The 19,595-nt window shown below is 38.0% G+C and overlaps 1 protein-coding gene across 1 annotated transcript in view; it reads left to right on the forward strand.

Annotated features, from left to right (window-relative positions):
* The window catches only part of OCRL (oculocerebrorenal syndrome of Lowe), a 41,639-nt gene that overhangs the window by 17,682 nt on the left and 4,362 nt on the right, over window positions 1–19,595 (forward strand). Inside the window, exons 13-19 of the mRNA XM_012653471.1 lie at window positions 1,095–1,230; window positions 5,963–6,073; window positions 6,699–6,864; window positions 7,128–7,363; window positions 15,177–15,200; window positions 18,302–18,418; window positions 19,318–19,402. Of these exons, the coding sequence (XP_012508925.1) occupies window positions 1,095–1,230; window positions 5,963–6,073; window positions 6,699–6,864; window positions 7,128–7,363; window positions 15,177–15,200; window positions 18,302–18,418; window positions 19,318–19,402 (875 nt within the window). The remainder of the gene's footprint in view (window positions 1–1,094; window positions 1,231–5,962; window positions 6,074–6,698; window positions 6,865–7,127; window positions 7,364–15,176; window positions 15,201–18,301; window positions 18,419–19,317; window positions 19,403–19,595) is intronic.

The following is a 19,595-nucleotide window of genomic DNA, read 5'->3' on the forward strand; positions in this document are numbered from 1 at the left end:
ACACTAGAATCTCTTGGGAAGCTTTTAAAAATATTGATGCTGAGACCCCACATCTGCCACTGCTGGAGAACACTGAGAACCACTGTCTAGTAGGCCCTTCGATTTCCTAATCACCCCAGTAAAGTGCTCCTGTCACTAAGTTCTTGGTAACTATTAATATTTGTCTTCTACCTGCTATGTGTTTGTTTCTTATGGTTTCCTACCTGGCTGAGCACAGAAACTGGAAAGAGAAAGAATCCCAGGGCATATTCAGCTGCTTCAGACTCTGAGAGCACTGGGGTGGGGAGTAGTCTGTTTGTATTCCTGTGCTCTGAGGGAGCTGGTCAGCAAATGAAAAGTGACACTGATAGATCTTGTACACTTTGCCTTGTTTCTTTCACTCACCTGACTTGAGAATCAACTGAAGAGCTACTGATAAGAAATATTTGTGTCACCTGGATCAGGTGTACAAGGTGTTGCTTATTTTAATAGAATGATGAATAGGGTTTTTCTCCCTACCCTTGGTATTCTATGGGCTATTTGCTCAGACTTGCATGCTTAGATGTTAGTTAATCTCTATTAGAAGAAGGCTAGACTGGTCTCTAAAAGTCCAGGCTTAAAGGAGAAATCTCTACTGTTATTCCTCTCCAGAGATTAAGCCCAGACTAGGAGTAGAGCATTGGAGTTTTAGACTTGATTAGTTATCTATCTGTTGTGAAATGTCATTGAAGTTCATAGAGCAAAGGAAAAGGAAGTGTTCAGAATATCATCCTGACCTTTTGAGGATATTTTAAGAAGGTACTATTATATTTTCCCCTGTGGTGACATTGTGGAAGATGTAATCCTAATCTTAGGAGAACTATTTATTTATTCATTAGATAAACTATTCATTGAGCACCAACTTTGCACCAGATACCATGCTCGGCGCTAGGAGTTCAGTGGGGACTGTAGTCCCTTCACAGAGCTTGCAATATAGTAGGTAAGGTAGTCGGTAGGTAAAGAGAAGTACACAGTTCTTTGGGAGCATATAATAAGAGGGCCTAACTTGGGTCTAAACCAGTGTGGTGGGTTCTTGTGTGGTATGTTTTCTTTATAACTCATTTCTTTATTTTCAGTGGAAAATGTCGAGTTCCAGCCTGGTGTGACCGAATTCTTTGGAGAGGAACAAATGTTAATCAACTTAATTATCGGAGTCACATGGAACTGAAAACCAGTGACCACAAGCCTGTTAGCGCCCTCTTCCATATTGGGGTAAACATTTGTTTGTTCATTCATTTGTTTGTGTGTTAAATATCTATTACTAGAGCATTATTTAGACTCAAAACAGATCGGTAGTTCAGTGAGCCATAAATGTTCCATAACCAAATAATCATTTGCAATGTTGAGAAGTTGGTGCCCTCAGCCTTCCCAAATGCTGATCATATAGCTCTTAACACTACATGGCCTTTTAGTGACACAGATTTTTCTCACGGTACATTGTGGTTGGGTGGTAACCTGAGCTTCCTAAAGTCAGTATGCCTAAAGAAGCATTAAGAGCTAGATTTTAAAGGATGAGTAGCTTTTCATCAGACAAATAGTAAGGAAAGGAAGCACAGAGAGAAAGGGGTTGGGGGTTCTGGGTGGAAGGGTGGGGACAGCAGGAATAAAGGCACAGACTGATTAGAATACAACCAAATCTGTATATTACCTTAAGTGGTGTAATGTTATCCCTACTATAATGAAGTTTTCCTGTCCAGGATCATAGGTTTTTTTTTTTTCTTTAATTCTGTTGAATCCTGGGCTGAATTAATAGCCAGTTATTTAATTTTTTTGTCTCTTTTGTGAATTACATTTTTCCCATTGTATTTTAACTGTGTGTTATTAGCATGCAGGTTATATCTTATATTAATAATCTTGCCGATTTAATTTATTGCAGCCAGTACACTTAGGTTATTTCATGCAGATTTTCCAGACATATGGTGATATAATTTGTCAGAACATATATAGCGTGGTGCTTAATAGGATTGACTTAGTGGTAGACTTTTTGGATTTGCATCCTCGCTCAACCACTTTCTAACTGTGCAACCACAAACAATTTATGTAATATCCCTGTGCCTCACTTTCCTCCTCTATAAAATGTGGGTAATAATGGTGTCTACTTATGAGGATTAATGAGTTTGAACATGTGAAGAGCATAGTAGAATAGGTTTCTTTCCCCTATGTGTATGTTGATTTTTTTGGCTTCTGAGATAGGTATCACCAACATTTCTTATCCTGCTCCTGTTTTAAAGAAGAATGACTTTGGGGCTTTTCATTTAAGAACAAAATTAGTTCTTGGTCTTAGAATAGATTTTAAATTTTATCAAGACAGTCTTGACTTGACTTTTGTCTATTTTGAAATTTTAAAATAATAATAATGATCAATAAGTGTAAGAATTCCTCAGATAGCAGCTAGTAGCTGTGTGCCAGGGACTGTGCTAGCCAATTTGCACACATCTCATTTACTCCTCACAACAATGCTTTGAGTTAAATGTGGTTGACCCTTGAACAACACGGGTCTGAACTGCACAGTTCCACTTATACATAGACTTTTTTCAACCAAAGACAGATGGAAAATACAATATTCACAGGATACAAAACTCCTAGTATGAGGAGGGCTGACTTTTTGTATCCTTGGGTTCCACAGAGCCAACTGTGAGACTTGAGTATGTGCGGATTTGGTTATATGCAGGCAGTCCTGGAACCAATCCCCAGTGTATACTGAGGGACAGCTGTATTTCCCATTTGACAGATGAGCAGATGGAGAACCAGCGAGTTTAAATAACTTCTTTAAGAGCATTAAACTAGAAGGAGAGCTGAGATTCAAATCTTAACTCTGCTTAACTCCCAACCCTACACTCTTTCCACTACCCTAGAATGCCTGTGTAGTTCTAAAGTACTTATCGACTAAATATACCTTCAGATACTACTTTATAGCCCATTGAATTTCTAGTTTGTAGTTGGGGGCTGTCTTCTTTTTGTCATTTGATTCTCTTCACCCATTTTAAGGGGACTAAAACCCTAACCTCTTTGGTTTATCAGCTATATTTGGCTCTTTTTTTTTTTGTATTCCTTTTCAGAACCTTGGAATATCTTTAATACTCCATACACACTAATCCAGAGCTCCCAGTGGGATATTTAAAACTTTTCTGGGCTTCCTATATATTTTTGTATATCTCTTAATAAAGATTTATCTTTCTCATTTTTAATGATCTTTAAATTGTCCATCAATTCAAAAGTGCTTTTTCTTTAAAATAAAAAATTTAAAAGCAGAATTTATAGATACGGCTAAAGTTCTTTAATCCTTGTTCTGTCTCCTATTCTCAACTTTGTCTAAACCCCCACTCCCCAGCCAGACCACTACCCTATGAGTTTATATCTTGCTATACCAATGCTATCCAATAGGGCTTTCTGTGATGATGGACATATCCTATATCTATGCCGTCCAGTCCAGTAGCTACTAGCTGCAGGTGGCTATTTAGCACTCAAAGTGTGACTAGTGTGACTGAGAACTGATTTTTAATTGTATTCAATTTGAAGTAATTTAAATTTAAATGTTCCTATGTGGCTAGTTGCTATTGTATTAGACAGTTCTCAACCTTTGCATATGCTTTTCTGTTTACCCATAGACAAAATATTGTTTTGTATGTAGGCGTGTATATGTCATAAATGGTTTCATATATATGTGTTGGACTGCAACTTTTTTTTTTAATTTGGTGGTGTGTCTTGGAGTACTATCCATATTACATGAACATCTAGCTCATTGTATTAATACTTTTTTCTGAATTCCTAATTTTGTCAGTCATTTCCTTTTCTAAAATGGATATATCAGGTGGTGAAATTCTTTGGGGTTTTCCCCTCCTCATTATCCTTGATGTGCTGTAAGTGCTATGATCATAATAACCCGCTGAGGAAAGGTTTGATTTTATTGAGTAACCACTCCATATTTTGGACTCAGGGCATGCTATGATTAGCGGCTTTAAAAACCACATTACATTTTCACCACCACTGGCACCAATGACTGTTAACAAAGGAGCCAAGTGCACCATGGCCAATTAATTTCAAAAGACTTGCTGTGGGCTGGCTGAGATTAAGCTGAGATAGAGTTTCACCCCTGCACTTGGTGCTGTGATCTGCTGCATTGGTTCTTAGACTTCAGTGGACATAAGAATTGCCTAGAAAGCTTTTAAAAAAGTGTAGATGCATGGGCCCCTCCCCTGGAGATTGTGATTAATCGGCCCAGGCAGCTGTGCTTTTAAGACATACCGAAATTTATTCTGTCATATACCCAGTATTTTGGAAAGGGTCTTAACACTAGCAGTCCATAAGTCACCTTCGGTGTTAACTATGACAGTGAGCAAGTTTGTTGATCTTTTATATCTTGATGTTCTCAATTATCAGAAAAAAAAATCCCTTGCTTTGGTAGCCTTGTAGGTTGTGAAAATAAAAAGATATGTATAAAATACATTTGGAAATAAAAAGTCACAAAATTTTATAAAAGTATAAAATTCATCTTAACCTAATACTATAATATGGACCCTGGTGACACTAAAATAATTGCTTGTCCCTTGGTTCTTGAGAGTTATGGTTCAAATAGGTGAAAGTCTAAGATACTTGATTCAGCTTTGATGTTATTATTTTCCACATCTGTTTATAACCTTTGCGGCATATATTAATCTTTTTATTTTTTAACATGGATTTTTGTGAAGTTTTCTATTCTAAAAAAGAAACTGATGTCCCAAGTTAAAATTCTGTGTTAATTATGTTAATCTTTGGCATCAGTTTGTATGGACTTTTAATATTAAAAAACACAGCTATATCAGGAAGCTTAAAGTGCTTTGTCAGGTGGGAAGTTTTTTGATCTATTCGTTGAGATGATTTGTTTGTCTGTTGTCATGGTTTTACTCTAGGACATTTTGTGTCAGCTGTTTTCTAAAATGGCCATAGGTTCCATTTAGTAACATGCCTTTGCTATTATATAATCTGAGCAATGATATTATGATTCTTGGCATTGTGCTTAGCAGCTAATAGAGTTAAATGCTTTAATCGTATTTTCTGCTATTTCACTATTTTATGATGATTATTAGAAATAGTAATTGGTATGTTTCGACTCTCATTTTGTGCAATGCAAGAAATCATTTTTACCACAACCATCACATTTTCTCCACCACCAAATGACTTAACAATGGGGCAAAAAAATATTCTTTTTTTTTTTTTTTTTTTCGAGGCAGCGTCTCACTCTGTGGCCAGGGCTGGAGTGCAGTGGCATCATCATAGCTCACTGCAACCTCAAACACCTGGGCTCCAGCAATCCTCCTGCCTCAGCCTTCCAAATAGCTGGGACTACAGGCATGCACCACCATGCCCGGCTAATTTTTCTATTTTTAGTAGAGACGGGGTCTCCCTCTTGCTCAGGCTGATCTCAAACTCCTGAGCTCAAGCTGTCCTCCCGCCTCAGCCTTCCAGAGCGCTAGGATTACAGGTGTGAGCCACCGCACCTGGCCTTGCCAAGCTTCTTAACATAGAAGTTTAAGTTTTCCAGGAAGTTAGCCAGTTAACCTTACCTTTACCTTAAAGTATGTACTTCTATAATTCTTTCTTCAATTTATGTGTGCTTTACTAACTTTTTAAAAAATTGTTAGAGACTCTTAGAGATATGGACATGCTTGAAGCTCTGACTCGAGTGGGGCAAGGGCAATATACGGAACCTAAACATTTGTACCCCCATAATATGCTTAAATTAAAAAAAAGAAAGAAATTGAGAGCACATAAAACTAAAATAAGGTTTCTTTCGGGTGAAAGTTGTGGATAAAGTGAGATATCAGAAAGTATTTGACGATGTTGTTTGTACTACAGTTTTATTTTAAATGATTGCTGTAATGACCAGTTTTAAATTGTTAGGTAATCTCAAAGTGAGATGAGCTAGGATCACGTAAGACTAAAAGGAGAGTTCATTTTCTTTCAGGTGAAGGTTGTGGATGAACGGAGGTATCGGAAAGTCTTTGAAGATATCGTACGCATCATGGACAGAATGGAAAATGACTTCCTTCCTTCTTTAGAACTCAGCAGGAGGGAGGTGAGCAAAAATACCTGGCCTCCGCATTTACTGCCCATTGTAGTTAGCACAGAGGAAACCATGGTATTTAGAAAAGGTGACATGGCAAAGTGATTAAGACAGTGTGTGCTGGAGTCAAACTGCCTCCCATTCCAATCCCAGCACTGCCATTTAGTAGATGCTTGGCCACAGGCAAGAGTCTTACCCTGTCAGAGCTGCAGTTCCTTTTTCTGGAGGAGTCAATACATGTGAAGCTCTCGGAATAGTGCCTGACACATAGTAAACTCTCATTTGTTAGCTGCACTTATTTAATTTTTCGGAGTTGCTAGTTAATTTATATCTCAGAAACCAGGACTTGGTCACAGGATGAACGCCCTGGACCAAGGTTGGGTTACCCTCTTAGAATGCCAGGAACGATCAGAATAGCCTAGAGAATTAGTGAGAGCCACCTAACTCCTTCTCTGCTGGTAGGAGTATAATAATATATGAAAGTGGATAGTGTGAAGTTGGCTCAGATGGTGAATGCATATGGCAGTTGCACACCTGGTTAATAATTACCTTATTCTTCATATCCTCTATGGAATAATCCAACTGACTTACTTCCCCTACTAGTGATGCATGTTTGTGTCTGTCTGTTACTCCCCAGTTTGTGTTTGAGAATGTGAAGTTTCGGCAACTACAAAAGGAGAAGTTCCAGATCAGCAACAATGGACAGGTTCCCTGCCATTTTTCTTTCATCCCTAAGCTTAATGACAGCCAGTACTGCAAGCCATGGCTTCGGGCTGAACCTTTTGAGGGCTACTTGGAGCCAAGTGAGTTTTCCCTTTACCATTGTCTCTGCTGGTGATGTACCATCTCTTCACGACTCTCATCCCTTTGGTTTAACTTCCTGTTTTCTAACCACATGTCTCTTACCTTCACTGTCATTATTTTGGTGACACTTCTTTTGTGAGCCCAATCTCTTCCCCTTTATTCCTTAATGATTTTTTAGAGGATACTTGTTCTGTTGGTCATACCCTTTTTGCTTTTCCACTGGAAGTTTCTCTACTACCATGTATCATGTCTTACGTTTCAGATGAGACAGTGGACATTTCTCTTGATGTGTATGTCAGCAAAGACTCTGTGACCATCCTGAACTCCGGGGAAGATAAGATTGAAGATATTCTTGTCCTTCACCTGGATCGAGGCAAAGATTACTTCTTAACCATCAGTGGAAATTACCTCCCAAGTTGTTTTGGTACATCCTTAGAGGCTTTGTGCCGAATGAAAAGACCAATCCGAGAAGTTCCTGTTACCAAACTCATAGACTTGGTAAGAAACATCCTAAGACATAAACCTCCTTTACATATAATTTTCACAATACTTCCATGATGTCCTCATTATCTCTGTGCTTTCTCTCTTTTCTGCAGCAGGGAAAAAGAATGTCACTTTACTCTAGCACTGCTTTGATTAGATTAAGCCTAAGAGGAAAGAGGGGAGACTAATCTGTAGTTGGCTCTTGTCAGGAATATAATAGATAATACTAAGCTCACCAAATAAGATTAACGATTTCCTTCTCAAAGATATAATGCTTATTTGTTAAACTCTTCATACTCTCTAGTCACTTCTGTATAAATTAGCATGTATGTTGGGTACAGTAAGTGGGGCAGGCAGTATTATCCTCATTAAGCATATAAGAAAACTGAGGCACAGAGACATTAACTTGCCCAAAGTCAAATGCCATAAGTTAGTGACAAATCTATCACCTATATTTTCTGATTTATAGTCTAGTATTCCTCACTAGACTACATTATATCTAATCAAAGTAAAACTTGGCTACTTAGGGAAGCACAGATATGATGGAAACTTGGAGTCCCTGCATCAGACTCCACAGGGGTGCTTATTAGAAGTACAGGTTCCTCTCCCCTCACCTCTGTCAATGGAATCAGAATCTCAGGGTGTGGAGCCTAGGAATCTACATTTCATCAGCTTCACGGATAATTATCATATGTATTGAAATTTGATACTTATTTAATATGATTCACTTAAGAAAGGAAAGGATGATTTTCCCACCTCTCCCCCAAGTCAAGCTATAATATCAATGTTCTTATCTTAGGAAGGAAGTGGTGGTGCTTATTATCTTTAGTAACATAAATTGGTTTAGTAAGAAGTTCACCCTATTAAGAGCTTTTTTTCAGGTTGGGCATGGTGGCCCATGCCTGTAATCCCAGCACTTTGGGAGGCCCAGGTGGGAAGAGTTTGAGAGCAGCCTGGGCAACATAGCAAGACCCCCATCTTTACAAAAAATAAAAATTTAAAAAAGGAACTTTTCTTCTAAATGAAAATTTTGTTGGATTTGTATGCAGATTTCTTTGGGCCACAGAAGTATATTCTTGGTCTTTTACCAAAGAAAATTAGGTGAAGTGGGAGCCATACACCATCATTACCATTGATATCCATGTTGTACCCTTTGGCCTAGCCAGAGCAAGTGATTGTAACATCTAGCAAAGAGGACTGGACCAACAGGCAGGCTGCTGGCTTGTCTGAGTATGATCTGTTCTGTTGCCATGGAATTGCTTTAGCTGTGACTCAGATAGCAGATTAAAACACTTAAGTCCAGCCCCGGCATTCTTTCTTGGAATTATACTTGTTTCCCTAGAGCCCTCATGACTGAGTGTATCACCTCTAAGAGAAAACCATTTTCTTCAGAAATTCATATCCTGCCATTCTGCTGTTTCTCATGATAATTGTTTTTTCTTCTACCACCATATTTCTGTCTTTCAAATTTAGTATTTCACATTTTAGAATACATTGTGAATGATAAAGTTGTTTTCCTTTTTCTTCCTCCCCCTTCCCTTCATCCCAAACACTATCTCCCAGCTTTTTATTATGAAAAATGTCAAATGTGCAGAAAAATTGAAAGAACAGTACAGTAAACCCTCACATGCCTTATGTACATTATATACACACAGATGTTTTTGCTGTGCCATTTGAAATTAAATGGCAATATGTTGCCTCACCACTAGATACATCGGCCTACATCTCTTAAGAAAAAGGACAAATTTCTATATAAGCACAATACCATTATTACACCCAAGAAAGCTAACAGTAATCCATAGTATCATTTAACATCCAGTCCATATTCAGATTTCTCCAATTGTCCCAAGAATTTCTTTCATAGCTTTTTTTAAACCAAAATCCAATCTGGCTTCATTTAGCATATTTGGTGAGATCTGTGTAGTCTCTTTTAGCATAGTACAGTTCCCTACTTTTTTTCTTTAATGACACTGACTTTTTTTTTGAGACAGGATCTTGCTCTGTCTCCTGGGCTAGAGTTCAGTGCTGTCATCATAGCTCACAGCAACCTCAAATTCCTGAGCTCGAGCAATCCTCTTGCCTCAGCCTCCCAAGTAGCTGGGACTACAGGCGTGCACCACCACACCTGGCTAATTTTTCTATTTTTTGTAGAAATGGGATCTCGCTCTTTCTCAGGCTGGTCTCAAACTCCTGTCCTCAAGTGATCCTCCTGCCTTGGCCTCCCAAAGTGCTAGGATTACAGGCATGAGCCATTGCACCTGGCCAACGTTGACTTTTTAGGAGTCCAGTACAGTTGTCCAGTCAAGGGTCCACCATTTCCTAAATTTGTCTGATTGTTTCTTCTTGGTATTTTTTTAACTTATCCCTTTTATACTCTTTCCTTCACCCTCATTTCCTATAAACTACAACCTAGCTTTATTTTTGGTCAAAGTTGGTGGAGGCATTATAATGCCATAATTTTCCCATATTCTGAGATTGGTCAGAAGGAGGTTCAACCAGCATAAAAAGTTTATGTTTTATGTAAAATATATTATCAGGTAATTCCACCCTGTTTGTTCATAAATAGAAAGTAGCCAAAATCATTAGAGGAATTAATGGCTCTATAGGAAGCCCTTTTCCTTTTTGTGCACGTGATTGAAGGTTAAAGAAATAGAACCCTGATCTTTTTAAATTACAAAATTGCTGAGTTCTTATTAAATTGTATGTGTGTAATCATCGTTAATTCTTTTAAAGCTTTTATTTTGTAAGATTTAGGGTTCTGATTCTTTTCTCAGTCTGTTGCATTTCAGTGTTATTAAATTCCTGTATCTCAGTGATGAGGAAATTATCTTTACAGGTTGAATATCCCATATTTAAAATGCTTAGGACCAAAAGTGTTTCAGATTTCAGACATTTTTGGATTTGGGAATATTTGCATTATGTACTTACCGGTTCAGTATCCCTAATCTGGAAATCTGAAATCCAAAATGCTACAATGAGCATTTCCTTTGAGCATCATGTGGACGCAAAAAGTTTCAGATTTTGGAGTATTTGGATTTTGGATTTTCGGGTTAGGGATACTCAACCTGTATTAGTGTGGAGCAGTAAACAAGAAATATAAAGTACAGTACCCCATTTTTAATTCCTTCCTACTCTGTTTTGACTTGAGTTTGACCTTTTAAAATGATTCCTTAGGTCTAATATTTGTTCATGTTTTTTTCCAAGACCAAAGATTTTTCAAATCTCATGAGATGATGCTATTAATAATGGTACCTGTCCTATATTGTGTTATTTCCTCTAAAATTTTGGTGAAGCCAGAAGTAAGTTCAATGTATGTGTTGTCTCTCCATGTACTGTTTCAGAAAGATTCTTGTGCCTCTTCCCACCTCTTTCCACCAAATGCAGAATGAAATAACTGGCGTAATTCCTTGTCATTCTTCTGCCCTTCTCAATAACAGTGACTTTGCCACTCCTAGAATAGTTGGTATTGGCACAAGTGGGAAACAGAATTGGCACAAGTGGGAAACAGATTAGAATCTACTATTTGTAATCATCTTTATTCTTTTCCAGAATTAAGAAATATTTTTCTGTTTTATTAACTAGCATATTAAGTAGCAAATAATCATCAATATTTATTCATTACCCACCAGATATGAAGTATTATGGAATTTATGTGAATTCCTATAATTTAGTAATGATGAAGGTATACTTGCATGTACAGTATGGCTAAATCTTAAATCATGGTTAATAAGGAGTTTGGTTAGAGATAATCTGAACATTAGCTACCTTTACTGGCTAATGTGCAGTGTGTTTGGTAAGTCAGTATTTTGGAAGGTCATTTAAAGTGAATGTTATGGAGGTTGTAATTTGTATTAACAATAGATTCCTTTCCTGTGCTGTTTACTCAGGCCCTTATATGCTATAAAAGCTTATTGATTGACCAGATAATCCCTGTAAAAATCAATCTCAGAATCAGCCTATTTTATTTTTAATGAATATTTGATGAATGTTACATTAACATGACTTAGAAATAAGTTCAGCATGTAAGAATGAAGTAAACTAGGAAAGTGATTTGGGGTTAGCCATAGAAGTATTTTCATCAAGTCCAAGTACTTAAGAAACATATATTAATATATTGAGTGAGCAGGCTCTTCCAGGCATAAGGAACATCTTGAATGAAGGGTAGAAGGTGAAAGTGATTTCCCCAGAAAAAAATGAAGATTAAGGACAAGAATGTGTAAAGTTGGTTAGGCAAGGTAGGGACAGGTGATAGAGAGTCTTGAAGTCAACAGATGAGCTTAGGCTTGAACCAGAGGGCGTCTAGAACCATCAGAAGGCTTTGATGATTAGTATAAGGTTGTAAATTGATGTATTTCGAGGAACATTCTGGTGTTGCTTGTAGAATCAACTAATGGAAAGGAGACTAGGCTTCAACTTACCAGATCTGGTTTAGGGTTTTGGTTGTAAATACAGAGATGAAAAAAGTTGAGGAATTGGTAGAGAAACTATATTTGCTTGGGGACATGTCTATTGAGAGAACAATATCAAAAAATTGAAATAAAGTAATAACTTGTTGATTAATTTGTCCCCTGTGATCTTTTCATTATGTGTTTACTTTTTACTAATCAAACTATCCATTTCTCATCCTGTTAGGTGCATGGTTTGTGTTTCTTCTCTCTGTATTTTATATGAACTAATCCTTTTTAGAAATTCAATTTCCATGCATTTTCTCCTTTTCATTTTTAAATTAGAATCTTCCACCTCTAAATGACTTTTATATTATTTTAGCTTCATTTACTACTGGGAACATTCTTCTAAGAGCAAATGTTGCCAGTGTTGCCCCACTGGGGAGATCCTAAACTAAGTTCTCTTTTTTAATGTGATCAATGCGTAGCTTTTTGCAGAGAATGGGCATCTCTACCTTTTAATACCAATTGAACTAAGTATTAAAATAATTGGTAGTAGTAACCTTGGTACTACCATAGAAGTTGGCTGTTTACTAATGTAGGTTAAGTGATGTTTCTGTTTTCAAAATTGAGACCAGGATTGAATTAAATGTAATTTACATCTACTTTCTTTATACCTGTACCCAGAGAAGTAAACTCTCTATGTAAATCTGCTACCCCCTCCATCAGTATTTAATCAAAGTCCTTTTGATTTTTTTTCGAGTTTTCTCTTATATCCATTCATCTTTTCAAAAAAGAAATATATTATTTTCCATCATTAGTTAGGGTGTTTACCCTCTCCTGCTTGACCTACCTTGATAGCGTCTGAATGATTCCCTCCCTCTCTCCCTTTCTCTTTCTCCCCTTCCCTTTCTCCTTCCCTCCCCCACCTCTATTCCCCTCTCCCTCTCTGCCCTTCAGTTTTTCCTGTTCAGGGCTGTCAGATTGATCTTTCTGTACTACTGCTTTGGGGCCTATCAAGTCCATGCTTAAAGGTAGCAGTGGCTCCCCCATGCCTGCCGAATACAATCCAAATTTCTTAACCTGTCATTCAAGGTCCCCTAAAGTCTGACTTCAACATACCTTTTCAGATTTATTTCCTACTGTTTTTCTCAAAATTCTCTATGCTCCCCACAAACTAGATGACTAACTTCTTCCTAATCTCACCTTGCAGATTGCCTTCTCTGTGCCTTTCTTTATTTCTTCCTCTTCCACTTGTAATATAACCTCCCCATCTCCACCCTTTAATATCCCTAAGGGCTGGGAACCATTTATTGAAAATTTGTATTTGTGAATTATAACAATATCAGACTATAAATTCTGGAACTCCTTACATCAATCAACTTAGTTACAAACCAGGGTCAGGGACAAACCACGTCTTTCTCCTTTATGTATCCTCATTAGTCATTGTCCTCCCCCTCAAAGGCATTAGCACAGTGCCTTGTTCTGGTAGATGGCTGCTGCTCCAGGAAAACTTCTTTGAGGGCCTGGTTTGGTGAGCTAGTATATAAAATCTCTGCCTAGTTTTACTCATCGTATCATGTGTCACATGTTCATGGGAGGGAAAGTATAAATGTATCAGATAGGTGATTCTCTATTTATTAACATGTGTTCCTAAATTTTATAAGAGGTTGTAGTCCAACATTATATTAAATTAGATGTTCGGCATTCAGAATTTACTGCACATTAAAAAGTATTATAATACTGTAAATACCATGTACCTTATAAAGCACTATCACTCCAATTATTTCATGTGATATTTAATAGTGTAGGTAAACCCACAAAGGAATGTTTAACTTATAAAGTATCTAATAATACTAAAAAACCTAATTGCTGTATATAACAATAGTTGGGGGGAAATGCATTCAGCATTGCCGCTTGGAGTGTCCAGGAGCACATACTACCCCTCTCCCCCACCCCCAGCCCCCGTACATCTCAGACAGTAAGATTGCAATTTCTCCTTTTACTTATCAGACCTGAGGCATGTGATTTATACTTGAGTGCTTAGTGGCCCATAGCAGGACTGGGAGGAATCCAGTTGGGAGTCACTGAGGAGGTATGAGGAGCTTTGAGAGACCCATACCCTCTGCTGGCATGCTGCTTGGTTTTAGGCTGTTTCCTTGTCCCTCTGAGGTAAATATTATTATCCCTGTTTTAGAGATGAAGAAACTGAGGCTCTACGAAGTTTGGCAACTTGTGTGAGGTCTAAACAAGATTAATAAGAGACAGAATAAAGATTTGTATCCAGGACTGTCTAACACCAATGCCTATACTCTTTCCATTAACCATGCTGCCTTGTAAGTGTGGTCTCTTACTGTCCTTAACCTGTTACAGAGAATACATTCTCACAGCTTCTCCCTGCCTCTCCATCCAGGAAGCAATCATTGTCCTTTCTGAGTTGACTAAGGGAACCTAGGTGATAATGACTGGGTAGTTGATCAGACCTGGGTTCTAATCCTAATTCTGCCACTTACTCACTAATAGTAAGTGTGGCCTTGGGCAAATAATTTAACCTCTGAGCCTCAGTTTCTTCATCTGTAAAATGGTAATAATATCTACTTTGCACATATGTGCAGATTAAATGACATTGTAAGCACTTTGCAAAGTTCCTGGTACATGGCAGATGTTCCCTAAGTAGTGGTAGTAGTTACTGTTGCTGTTATTATTATTGATTATAATAACAGCATAAAAGACAGGAATATTAAAAAGGTACCTTCTTCGCTCTCCCTCTCCCCTACTTCTCTTTTCTCGTATACCCAATAGGAAAACAAAAAGAGGGGATAATGATCTTCTGATCCACAAAGATCTGAAATGAAATTTATTTATAGTTCAGAGGAACCTTCAAATCTGGGCACTTTGAGGAGGGGAATGGTTATGAGGAGATGGAAAGGGAATATGGGATACTGCTTAGGAGGCTAGCTGGGGTGAGAAGAGTGGCAGTAGAAAGGAGAGTAGCCTTACTATCTCCTTCCAAATGACCACTGTCAGGCTGACAGCCACATTCTTTCATTGAGGTGGCATTAGGATGAGGTGAGAAGCCATGCAGTACAGCGGGTAGGGCCTGCCTCCAAACAGCAAGTAAACAAGAAGAGACATCAGTGGGCACTTGGCTGGGTCAGCTGGCCACTGCCAAAGGGCACAGAAGTCTAGGACTACACATGTTTCTTGAGTGATAATCTCAATAAACTGCACAGAAATTCAATATGCATTATATAGAGAACTTTGCATATGGAGAATGTGTTCCATTTTCAGTAGTCATAATTTATTTGAAGAATTCAAAGCTGTTTATAGCATATGGGTCTGATAATCTAGTGAGTTCTAATACTGATCTGTTTCTAGTTCTGTAAATTAATTCTAATCATTTTCTATCTGTCACTGACTTTCTTTTCCTGCTCTGCTCTCAGGACGAAGACAGCTTCCTAGAAAAGGTAATGCAACCCATTGGTGGTTATGAGAGTTTCCCTGTGCTTGATTAACACTTAACTGTGGTCCTTGGAATTTGTCCCTAGGCATTCCCATATCAGAGACCTCTGACTCTGTGAGAATCCCCTAAAGTCCTGCCAGCTGTCTTTAACACATTGAATGCCACACACACACACACACACACACACTCACAAACCAGAAACTTTTCCTTGGGGCCACAGTGTTTTATTACAAAAATAGAATGAAAACTTTGAGTGTAATTTAAAGGTAAACATAAATAGAAAAATGAAATTTATTGACTTCTATTTATTTAATCCACCTTTTTAGAATTAAATTGTCAATATTAATTGTAAAAATAAGAACAACAAGTAAGATTTTATATATGCTTCACACGGCCCCAGGGTCAAAACTAGAGTGAGTTAAATACAACTCTGATGGCAGTCAATGTGTTAAGTATATTTGAAGTACAGGAAAGATATTTATTGCACTACTCAAGACACTGAGACTCAGTACAATAAAAACAGTAGGACTCAAGTTTCCATATTTGTATTTTTGAAATGAGAAATACTACAGAGCTATCTTGATGTACCTGAAAGCTCATGAATTAAAGGAGGGTGCCAGTTAGCTATCCTCTATTTCCAATGGCAATAAAACCAGAAGATTTCCATTGCATTAAAAATGATTTGGGGTTAGTGATAATAGCAATTAATTACTGAATGAATACACAGATACAGTCAAGAAATAGAGCATAGAATAGAATCATGGCCCTGAATGAGATCATAAGTGATCATCTGGTCCAGCCCTCTGCCTTCAGATGGGGTAAGGTATTTTCTCCTTTCTACCAGATGAAACAACCAAGGCCCTTTCAGTTGAAAAACTTGCTAAACTCATACTGCTCCTGACAGCAGGGGTGTGAGCTGGAGGGCACTAGAACCCAGGTCTCCTGATTGCCCAGTGAAGCACCCCTTCTGCAGTACCTCACTGCCTCTCCATTCACCCTGAGAGCATCCAGCTCCACACAGGGCTATCAAGTAGAGGAGCATGGGATTGATAAACATGCTTAAAGTACTTTGATAGAGCATCTGATGGGACCTCTCCACTTGGTGGAATTTAATGCACTTTGATGATGGGGTAGATATACTGTTTTTGTGCTTTAGTTACTAGCGCAAAGGTTACAGAGTGTGGGCTTATCAGGCACTGACTGTGTCTTGTTGAAAGAAGACAAAGTGTCTTGGTTTCCCTCTGAAAATCAGAGTTCAGGATTATTTGTGAAATTTTTTAAAGTTGTTTCTTGTGCATGATCATTCTCTAGACTTCAGAGACACAAGTATGACATTCTGTATTATAACACATGAATGCAAAAATAGATAGTGAGTGGTGTATATAACCTACTGACATTTTATTAACCTTTTAAAACCACTAAGGTTTCAGACAGCTCTGCTTCCCAGCCCTTCTCTGTTAAGAGCAGTTCATGTTCTGTCTTTTTATCTTGGACAGTGCCTCGTGTTGCTTTAATACCTTAGTACAGGAAAAGATCTAGTTGGATGTCAGATTTTTTAAAAAGTACATGAATCAGTGGTGAATAATTTATATATGGTAAGTTTGGAGACACCTGCTAAAGAATCTGTACATGTGTTGCATTTGGTCCAGAAAGTTAGCATAGTGCTTTATGGACAGTGTTTTGGCTCAGATATAATGTGGATGCCTGGATTTAATACTTGCAAATGGAAAGAAGTCAGTGGATAAGCCACTGATAGAAGTTCTGGCAACTATAGAGAACATGAATATCAAGTGATAGAATCCCAGGGAAAGAAATGAAGCAAACTGTAAAAAAATAAAAAAATAAATTTAAGTGGTAACCAACTGTCATGCTCCCTACAGTAAGAAAAAAAATAGATTTTAAATGGTAATAAACTGTCATGCTCCCTTCTCTTCCTTATTCTCTCAGAAAGGCTTTAAAAGGTCATCAGTGCTTACTAAAGAACACAATGTTAAGAAGAGACCTCAGCTCGTCCTTAGTGTATGTGGTCCCTGTGAAAGTAGTGAAAGACTCATTTTCTTTCCCTTAAAGCTACTTGGCTGGGGGTCATGGATGGAATTTACAGGTCGCAAAATGTTGAGCAAGAATTTCCTAAGGTTAACATACAGAATATATGGCCTTAAGCTGGAGATAGGGGAGAGAGGAAGATGTAAAAACTTAGTCATGATTTTCTCCACTGGGATTTTTCTGAAGGCTGCCTTCAGATGCCTTTACTATTTCAAACCTCTTTTTCATATAATTTGTATTTGACTACATAAACATAAGACAACTGAGTTTATTTTCTAGCCATATTCAAATTCAAATTATTCATTGGTCTAATTTTTCTCTTACGTCCTTTCAGAAGAATCTGATAGTAAAAAGGTAGGTGAAAGGAGTAAAAGCCCATAGAAATTTGTGCTGAGTTAATATAGACAATAACTTTTGGACTCAGACCCTAGACTTTTCTTGGTATTTCTGGTTCTTGACTTTATACTTATGAGTTTTGGTGCCTTAAGTTTAGAACTTCTGTCAAACCTAAAGCATTCACATATGTGGGTCTAATGTGGAAAATTCTCTTTAGTTCCTGAGAGCCAAAAAACCTCATTTAAATCAACAGTGAAAACAGTAGTATTTGTGCTAAGACCTGAAGGAAGAATAAGTTAAAAGTAAACAAAAAGCTAAGTGTAGATTCTGGTCTCTCAAAGTATTGTATTGATAATTGTAATTTAATGGTCCCACAAGTCACCAGTGGTGTGTAGACTCCACTGTGATTGTATCACTGGAGCCCTGGTTCTCGGTGTCACCCTTGAAAGGATTTAGACACAATGCATCCATGTGATAAACATTGTAAACCCAAATGAAATGTTGAACGATTAAGTGAAGCATTTAGGAAAGGAGATGCTTTAGCTCTGTGAATCAGTGTCAAGTGCCTTCTGACCAGGGGTGTCCCCAGTGAGAAGAAATGAAAAATCTTAAGAGATGAAGATCACATTGTACCCACATGACCAGAATTTGAAGGAGATTAAGTTACACAGAGAAGTCTTTATTCTGAGACCCCTTTGATTCTCATCCCTTTTCGTCTATTAGGAGAAATCCCTTCTGCAGATGGTTCCCTTGGATGAAGGTGCCAGTGAGAGACCCCTTCAGGTCCCCAAGGAGATCTGGCTTCTAGTAGATTACTTATACAAACACGCCTGTAAACAGGTAAGTGACACTAGACCTTCCCTACAACTTTGGAAGGTGTGAAAGTCCTGTAAGAAATTATAATACCTCATGTCAGCATAGTGTTTTTAACTTTACCAAGCTCCCTCAACACAGCAGCACTGTCAGATTGCCTGGGCAGGTGAAAATGTCCCTATTCACAGATGTGACAGCTGAAGAATGCAAGCTAAGTTGTTTACCTAAGACCACGGTCTAAATGTAGTGGCAGAGCCAGGGCCACAACTAAGAACACCTGTCTCCTGGCTGCACACTCTTTTCTTCTGGATAGCTTCATACTTGAGTCTATAATGCCTACTTTGGCTGTTACAGATTTTTAAGTCCAAAGCAGACTTTAAACCCATTTCTTTAACTTGGTCCTGATTTTTCTTTTAAATCCTATTTAAAATGCTAACCATCACAACCCATTACCCCCAAAAGGAGAACTTTCTTGGGATCAAATTGAAGGGTAATATTCTCTGACCTACTGAAGAGTAATATAACTTGAAAGCAAGGCTTAATATGAGCATGCCATTTACTCCTTCCCCAGCACTTAGTAGTGTCAGCATTTGAATGTGGTTATACCATTTGGACTCTGCCTTCTAGTTCTTGTCAAGAGGCTACAAGTGGAACACCTGGTTTCCTGATCTAGCCATCTAGTCCCCTGCCTTACCAGGTATAGGCTAAAACCTTTGAAGACCATTTTCTTATTTGAAATAAAATTTCAACAGATTATAGAGATGATATAGGAAAAAGGTACTATTTTTTACACCTCCATTACTAATCATTAATACACATATCACCCTTCTCTTTTGCTTCCTGCTGCTATTTCAATCCCTGGGTTATCTTCAGAACCTTAGGGGTGATTATCTTGCCTATTCCCTTCATTCTGATTTCTTTGCTAGGAGGACCTGTTCCAAACCCCTGGGATGCAGGAAGAGTTACAGCAGATCATTGATTGTTTGGATACCAGCATTCCTGAGACAATCCATATCCTTTCCAATCAAGGCTTAAGAAACTGGATGAGTACTTGGCCAAACTCTTCTTTGTACCTACATTTGATTTTTTATTTTTTATTTTTATTTTTTTTCTCTGTTTCCCGGGCTAGAGTGCTGTGGCATCAGCCTAGCTCACAGCAACCTCAAACTCCTTGGCTCAAGCAATCCTTCTGCCTCAGCCTCCC

Source organism: Propithecus coquereli, unplaced genomic scaffold (genome assembly GCF_000956105.1).
Source record: "Propithecus coquereli isolate 6110/MARCELLA unplaced genomic scaffold, Pcoq_1.0 Scaffold42, whole genome shotgun sequence".
Classification (NCBI taxonomy): domain Eukaryota; kingdom Metazoa; phylum Chordata; class Mammalia; order Primates; family Indriidae; genus Propithecus; species Propithecus coquereli.